The sequence below is a fragment of the Notothenia coriiceps genome, unplaced genomic scaffold (genome assembly GCF_000735185.1).
Source record: "Notothenia coriiceps isolate Sejong01 unplaced genomic scaffold, NC01 NC01_scaffold00022052, whole genome shotgun sequence".
Lineage (NCBI taxonomy): Eukaryota > Metazoa > Chordata > Actinopteri > Perciformes > Nototheniidae > Notothenia > Notothenia coriiceps.
Genome location: NW_011354753.1, coordinates 1 through 8,789, shown reverse-complemented (window position 1 = coordinate 8,789; position 8,789 = coordinate 1). Strand labels below are relative to the sequence as shown.

Below are 8,789 nucleotides of genomic sequence, written 5' to 3'. Positions count from 1 at the left end.
AATTGGGTCTATGTTACACAACCGATAAACGATGGGTCAAGTTTCGACAGAAAAAAGACGAGAATATAGAACTCCTCTGACCCTCATAGTTACATACACAGAACCTACCGAAGGACAAACGATAACATATATATTATACAAACCCCAGTTGGTGAAAACAATTCTTGTTTTGGGTTAATATAGACATACATATACAATATTTTCGGTTATACAATCAAGATTGTGAGGTCACAGAGAGACACACAGTTGAAAAAAGTATATTACATGGGAGGAAAATTTTTTTTCTAAGTCGATATTCATGGGAGAGAGAGAGACTAGTCGAAGTTTTTGTTAACATTACCTTTTTTACAAACTATCATTTAACATACAACACATACAGACGACGATAGTACACCATATTTATATATAGTATAGAAGAAGACAAAACATACTTATTGTCGATTTACGATGTAATTTTACAATAGGTAAAGAATTTAGTACCGTTTTCCGTCTAAATAGTAGTAACGTTATTAGATAACATGTATGCTAATCAACGTAACTTGACTAGAAAAATTTATTCACAATTATATCACATACAGATTTATAACACAACACGAAGTGACTACAAACAGTAAGACTGTCCCTATAACGTGGACGTCAATGTGAAACGCAAAAACTTTATACAACAATTGAGACAATTATATTTTGGGGTGTGCAGAAAGAAAATGAAAAGGATATATTACACAATATAAGATAATAATAAATAAACCCCGTACCCCTTACTTCTACATATATATGTTCATAATATACATCGTAAAAGACTCGTAACCTAAAACTGGGGAGTATAGAAATGAATTATTACGACAGAGAGACAATATACAGAGACCAAGATACACAAAATAACCGAGGAACTTTTCATCCGTCAAAGATATTAATTATCTTATCGATCTAGACTATCTAAACTGTATATACGCTCACTTCATATTGGCCTGCGCTCTCTCTCCTAGTAAGTCGAACGCGACTGCCTCTTTGTGCGTCGAGGACGTACTAGGTGTCGAGGCGGCGACTACTGCCCTGGCAACTCGGCTCGTTTTAGATAAATGATTCTCAATCTGGATTTGGTGATCGATAAAGTAGAGAGACCATCGATTTGATCAATATTTATATAAACAAGAAATGAAGCCCAGTAATCCGGCCAATCTGTACAAGTGACGGCGTCCTTCTGACTGCCCCGACGAGTTCTCGTCCCCTCTCCTTTCTCTCGTGGGGCAAGTGAAAAGGTAAAAATAATAGGTCTTAATGACATTTGTGACTTATTCATCAATTAGAATGATATCATCAAACACATTTACGTAATTAATACAAACAAAAAAAAAGTAATTTGTAGGTGTATTTTAGCAGTGCACTGGGGGACGCATGACGGTTGCGATGGGATCCCCAGGCCGCATGGGGGTAAACTCTTGGTGACGAGGTCTTGTATCGATCTTTAGATGGCATTTGACAAGAAAATGTCTTCGGAGTCAAAGACTGATGGTCAAGGTAGCTTAAGTTTAAGCATTACTACAACGAAGTCTACAGGTAGTCCCAAAAAACGATGCTCTACCCTGTAATGTCGTAACTTCCGATTCTATTTATAAGGTAGATTTCCGATCGTACCTCTAGCCTTGCACGTGTCGGGACTCTTCACAAATGATCCCTGTTATATCTCTTCGTCTTGCTCACATGCGGTCAATGTAAGAACGATATTCACAAAACCTTCTAAAAAATACATACATACTTTTAGCTCATAATTTAACGTACAATGAAACCAATAATCCAATACATACATTCAACAATTAAGTTACCCTGTTTATTAAAAAAGGAGAATTCGTATGACTCAAAAAAACATTTTACTAAAAGGTAAATTCATCTCATCTAATCCGTTGAACAGGAAAAGAAGGTGAAAAACAACAATATTAGTTTTTATACAAAAAATCCGAATAAACACTCATCCCATGCATGGACACCGAAGATGGAGACGTCATTTTACTCAATGGTAACTAATTACAAAAAGTCTTCAATCAAAACCCGCTAAAGCTCTCCCGCCTTGAGTCATCCATTGCACATTTATTATTAATAAAACTAACACACTGGAATTAATAGATTCTTCCGGGGGGGGTGCTTCCATTTTGCAGCAAGTATATCGTCGCTTTTACTAAATTAATGTCTGCATAATATGAGATAATTACAGTGGTGACCAGTATTTCTGCAATTGGTTTTGTTTCATATCAATCTCTTGCCGACACAACAGAGTAAAGCCTAGTACGACCTTACCCTCTGGGTGAAGAATATCGTTATGACTTTTGTGAGAAGTGGATCATCCATATATAATTTGGGTAATAATAGTTATACACTTACATTATGGACACATCGACGAGATTATAATAGGTTTTCTCATTACTTGTAGAAACGACAACTATATACATCTATTATATAAGTACTCCCTACTGATATATATACAGAGATATACAAATCAAAATATTTCCAACCTATGTAGGAGATGACATACGATCAAAGGTTCTAGGCATATACAGGGCACACCAGCAAATAATAGATAAAATATTTAATACGTAGCTCGTGAGCCACCCAGGGAACCTGAACGCTGTCTAGGCTGTCTTGTTAACCGGACGAACAAAGTCGTGGATTAGGGGTGTTTTGGGGTCCCACTGGCATGGAGGGGATAATACAAACAACAAGAGTTGTTATGTTATGGTTATGAGTTATTAATGGGTGGGACTAGTTGTAGATATTAGACATCAAAATAATCTATAGGAGAGACGACAGAAGTAAGGAGAAGTTGACAACACACTCACGGACCTAGCTGTGTTGTCTAGGATGGAAGCAGACGTCATTGAGGGATAGGAGATAGGGAATTGGGTGTATGTGTGAAGGAGATCAGGGAAGGCAGATTGCAGGGAAGAGGTCGGGATGAGGTTAAGGGAAGAGATCAGGGAAGAGGTCATGGGTATGGAGACTCACGGTATAGGGTGAGAGTCAGGGGAAGAGGGATAAGGAGAGTTCAGGGGAAAGAGATAGCAGGGGATGAGGTCAGGGGGAGAGGATCAGAGGAGAGAGGTCAGGGAAGAGTGCGAGGTGTTGAGTTCAGTGAAGGAGTAACAGGGTTTTGAGTTCAGGTGATGTAGTATTACACGAGAATGACAGTTCAGGTAAGGGAGAAGCATGGGTTTGAGGGGTGTCACAGTGTATATGAGTTCAAGGATGAGATCAGGAGTACGAGTATGAGGGAAGAGATCAGAGGAAGGAGTGGCAGGATATGAGTGAGATTCTAGGTGACGAGTTCAGTTGTTAATGGGTTTCAGTGTGTAAGTAGTTAGAGAGGGAGAGTTTAAGTGGAAAGGAGGTAAGGGAAGAGACAAGGGAAGAGTTCACGGTAGTTTGAGTATATTTGGAGATGTCGGTTTTACATAGGGTTTGGAGGTTACATGGACTAAGGCAACCCAGGTCTTGGTCTGTAGCGTACAAGGGCAGCCATTGTGAGCTGTTGTGGTACAGGACGAGGTAGCTAACCCTCTCCCAGGGGCGCGTTCGCTGCGACAGAATGGCATGTGCCCTACTGATGGGTTGACAAGACTTTGAGGGGTTGTTTGGGTACTTAGTACCCCAGGGCACTAATGGCGCATTTACACCGCAGGCCTCGGCTCGGCCTCGCTCGGTTTGGTTAGGCCTTATTAGGCCCGGGCTCACTTTAATGCTGCGCTCACATTACAGTTTAGGAACTGGGGTAGTATCTATAGTAACGCAGTGTAGGCGGAGCCGTGACGTCATCTTCAATGAGCGCCCCAGAAAAACAACACAGCCGTTAGCTCTTAGCACTCAGAGCTCACAGCCCTTCATATCTGTTCAGAAACTAGACACAAGTTAAACAAGTACAAACCACATACTGTCTGTGTCATGGTGAATACAGTCGCTGGTTTATTTATGTCTGTATAGGCCGTTGTTGTGAGTGTGGACGGTCGGAGCATATACAACGTTAGCTTAGCCAAATCTCCATTAGAAAACACGCATTTTAAAAGGTTTTTCGCCTGCCGTCTGTCTGCAGACTTGTCAAAGCATTAATTCATGGTTTTTACTAACCGGTATCAGTATGTTGTTACTTCGGCATCATTTTGAAACGTGTATTACAATTAAATCAAGGTCAAATATGTTCATCTTGTTGTAGTTGTAGCCCCCTTGACAGCGATTCTCTCTCTAGTTTAGCATACTCAGCCCGACTCAGCCCTGTTTGTTGGCCTCGATAGAACCACGATTTAGTCGGGCCAGAAAAAAGGTGAAAAAGTAGCCCCGGGCCGGATCTAGGCCAAGTGGAAGCGCAACCAAAAACAGGCCCCGCACGGCTCGGCACGCTTAAAGCGAGCTCCGCGCTGTAGTGTGAATGCGCCATTAGAGTCAAAACTATGGCCAAAAGTGTGGGTGGAGGGGGTCTGGAGGGCGGGTTTGGGCTGATAGCCCAGGGGCACAGCGGAGGACCCGGAAGGGGTCTCGGGCGGACGGCCCAGGGGCAAGGCAGAGATCAAGGAGGGGGTCTCGGGCGGACGGCCCGGGGGAAAGGCAGGGTTCATGGTGGGGGTCTCAGGCGGAGGGCCCGGGGGCAAGGCAGAGTTCAAAAAGGGGCGAAGGTCACAGCGGGCGAACTCAGGGGGCCAGGCATGAGGGCGAAGGCCGCGGCTGGAAGAATCAGGAGGCCGGGCTCCAGGGCGAAGGCCGCGGCTGGGGAACTCAGGGGGCCGGGCACAAGGACGGGCAAGAAGGCGGCGACGGGACAGCTCCGGAGGACGGGCAGGAAGGCAGCGTAGGCCGCGATGACAGACAGAAAAACCAGAACTTAAATGCACACAAGACTAATCACACAAACAAGACACAGGTGAGGAGGGAGGAGAAAACACAGGGGCACAAGATGAACACAACCGGGTAATCAGGCAAGAGGGAACACAGAGACAGAAAGCAACAGGCAAGGTGGGGGGGGGAAAGAGATGTAATACGGTTTGGGAAAGGCCAGCCCATGGTCTCTGGAGAGAGTATGTGCTGCAGGGAGGTGGATGCACCTCGCACAACGCACCCAGGAACGAAAGCTAGCTCCGGTCCTTTTCCTGTTAGGGAAACTGTGGACTCGATGTCCTGACAGGCTGGAGTTTGTGCAACCTGCACAAACACAATAGCTCACCATGATTACAAATGGTGAAATGCAATGTAAAATTACAAAAAAAATACCAGCTCACTAAATCACAACCGCTCAAACCAACTGCCAACTACTTCCGTGAATTGGGCAGAGTAGGAGTCCAAAAGAGTTGCTCCCCTATGTGACGTAATATGACGCGTTTGACGTATGACGTTAAAAAAATGTTTTAGTGGCAGAGCTCAAAACGGCTACTTTCCCTCTGATTTCCTGCCCTTACATACTTGTATGTCTCGTAAAACATATGAAATACTGCATTAACTTTTTGAATTGTAATTTTCAGGCAAGGTTAAAGGTGGGGTAGGTAATTTTGGAGAAACCCGCTCGAGATCGCTAGAATTTGAAAATACACAACCGGAAAAAATCTGCCAGTTCCTTACAGAACCCCTTTTCCAACACACACGAACGCGCACATGACCAATGAGGGCACAAGATAAGTTTGTGCACAGATGGAAGGCTGACAGGCAGGTAGGCTCAGATGATTGGTCGTGCTTTTTACAGCGCCACGGCTTCAAGAGATGGATTTTTTGTCAAAGCACTTCAGATATTCATTGCTATCTGGATGTTAAGAGCATTCCATGGAATATAACAACAAGTGTATCTTGAGCCGGTTTCTCAAACTTACCTACCCACCTTTAAGCATAAATGTAGTAAAAAAAAAACCTGCAAGTTGCTCTTTAAAGGTCTCCTATTATAATAATTGTATGCATTATATTATAGGTCTCAGATATATAAAAAACATGTCTTTGAAATGTTTTGCTCAAAATACCAAACAGATCATCCATGCTAGCCATGCCTCATACCCCTCTATTTCAGCCCTGTTAGAGGTGCTGATTCTGGGTACGTAGCTTTAAAAAAAAAAGGAGGGGGAGCTTATGCAGGGGAATTCTACCCAGATACTCAGCTAAACGCTGCCGTGATTAAATGCCATATTATGTTCCAAACCACATCAAGGATTATTTCTGAAACAGTATGGAGCTCAAATGCTTTTTCTTTGTTTACCACAAGGTGAGTACCTTTTTATATCCTGCTTTTTTACACAGACTCTCTCCAGTACAGGTTAGCTCTGAGTGTTAGCGATGCTTGCTATTGTAAACAAAGACCATATAACTTCCACAACACGTCGCGCATTGTTTCTGAAATCAACGTTTCTGATCGGGCCGTGCTGCCGATATGATATCGGCAGCAAATCTGGATCAGCTCCGTTGAACCCCTGTTTTTAGAGTTTTGGGTACATAGGAAAAGAGAGAGGGTTTATTTTCTGACACTTTGTGAGTTCCCTTACACACCGGGGACACATATTTATGAATAAAAGACATCAAAAAGTGCATTTTGCTTGAGAGGGGACCTTCAAATATAATTTATATTGTCGGTTCAAACCAGCGTTCCCTTGTGTGTGCTCAGGCCCCCATCCAGCAGTTTGCAGACCGGCTCAGTGGATACTTCGTTCCCTTCATAGTAATCATTTCTCTGCTGACGCTAGTGGCCTGGCTGGCCATCGGGTTTGTCGACTTCGACATTGTGAAGGAGAACTTCCCGGTAGGTGCGCTCACTCAACTTTTCACATGCAAACAAGAGCAGCTTCCATAAAGATTCAAAATGAAATGTTACACCACAGTAACACATTCTCCTCTTCACAGGGTTACAACCAGAACATCTCCAAGGCGGAGGTCATAGTGCGCTTTGCCTTCCAGGCCTCCATCACTGTTCTGTCCATCGCCTGCCCCTGCTCTCTGGGGCTGGCAACCCCGACTGCTGTCATGGTGGGCACGGGGGTCGGGGCCCAGAACGGGATCCTCATTAAAGGAGGCGAGCCGCTGGAGATGGCCCACAAGGCAATGACCATACCATCCTATTTTATAAGAGTTTATTATGGCTTTCTTGTAACGAAAAGTACAAACCCTCCCCCAATCATACCACACCCCAATCATTTCAAAGCATGGGTAAATCATTTCTCCTGACTTCTCCCTCAGATCAACGTGGTGATGTTTGATAAGACCGGTACGATCACTAACGGCGTGCCGCTGGTCACTCGTGTGTTGGTGCTGTGGGAAATGGCCCGCATGCCCCTGAGGAAGATCCTGGCTCTAGTGGGCACAGCAGAGGCCAGCAGCGAGCACCCGCTGGGCATGGCCGTCACCAAACACTGCAAAAAGGTGAGAGAAGCTTCTATTTGTTTGTAAGTATTAGGTTCAAAGCTATTCCTCCCCTCTGCTTCCATTACGAGTGTAACCGGTGTCGACTAGCGGTGTCTGCGTTGCGTTTCTTTTGTTGAAGGATGAGACCTGAGTCAGCATACCGTTGATCAGTTTATTTACCTTACAACAGATATATAACAAATCAGTCGTTAACATATATTTTGGTTTCCCTCACACGTCGACTCCTCTCCCGTGGAACACATTGATAAAAAGGGAAGAGGAAAATGTGAGGGACTCAATATAAAGGGGGGAAGTCCCCACATAATAATAGCAACAAGTCCTCCAACTCATACGACCAAATAGGCCGATTGTTCAGGCCCAATTATTACGACCAAATATGTTGTTTGTTCAAGCTTAATGCGTCCTATAACTACGTTTTAAAGTTTTCGCCCTCTAGTGCTCCCGTTGAATGCAAACGTTACAGATGGTCGTTTATTCACAAATAACCCTCTCTGTAAAATCCTAAATTGTAGGATAGTTTGGCCATTGAAACGCTTTTTGATTAGATTTCTAGCGAGACAGTGTATATTGTACTTTTAGAATCCACGTCCAGTCGATATGTAGGATCTATAGTTTGATAGATATTACGAAGATGATTTGAGGTATGCGGCAGCCTCCATGTAAAGTTACATAATAAAACCAATGATCAAATGAACATTTAATATTCATTAAAGATTAAAAAAAAAGGGGCGGGTCCGCTAAGTGAAACAATAACAACGAAACATGGAGGAACAGAAGTCTGCGTTTAAACCGTGTGTGTGTGTGTGTGTGTGTGTGTGTGTGTGTGTGTGTGTGTGTGTGCGTGTGCGTGTGCGTGCGCGTGCGTGTGTGTGTGTGTGTGCGTGTGCGTGTGCGTGCGCGTGCGTGTGTGTGTGTGTGGTTAAAACACATCAGCCTGCGGTCGCCCTTTAGCCTTAGGATTCTGAAGGTAAACACAGCGTGAAAGGCACTGCGCGCTCCTCTTCTCAGAGGCTGAGTTAACCCTCCCGCTGCCTCCTGGTGCTGCAGAGACTTCATGAAGTGAAGGAGGTTTTCCTTCTATAAAACAGCTGTGGGCAGCAGATACTGTGAGTGTCACGGACATGAATTCATAGATCAAGGCAGAATGGTGCACACACTCTCCTGTTTTGCCAATCCGGTTTTTAAACAAATATAGCTCTAAACCCCTGGCCGACATGTCCTTAAAATGAAGTCTGAGTTCGACATTTTAATTCATTCATTAATTCATTACCTTTCCAACTTCTCATGCAGTTGACTGTTATACCTCATTCACACCAACGATGTTTCAGGGCCGGTTCGGAGCTGGAGCTTGAAAAGCACCGGGTTTTCCTCTTCACACCGCAGCGGAGCAGCCTCTTAGCCTCTTAGCTCCGGAATCC

General features: G+C 44.0%; 1 protein-coding gene across 1 annotated transcript in view; it reads left to right on the top strand.

The window, feature by feature from the left end:
• Positions 1-7,368, top strand: part of LOC104953658 (copper-transporting ATPase 2-like) — a gene marked incomplete at its 3' end in the record, with an annotated part of 39,925 nt that extends 32,557 nt beyond the window's left edge. The window contains exons 12-14 of the mRNA XM_010780628.1: positions 6,617-6,751; positions 6,853-7,047; positions 7,186-7,368. Of these exons, the coding sequence (XP_010778930.1) occupies positions 6,617-6,751; positions 6,853-7,047; positions 7,186-7,368 (513 nt within the window). The remainder of the gene's footprint in view (positions 1-6,616; positions 6,752-6,852; positions 7,048-7,185) is intronic.
• Between the last annotated feature and the right edge of the window lie 1,421 nt (positions 7,369-8,789).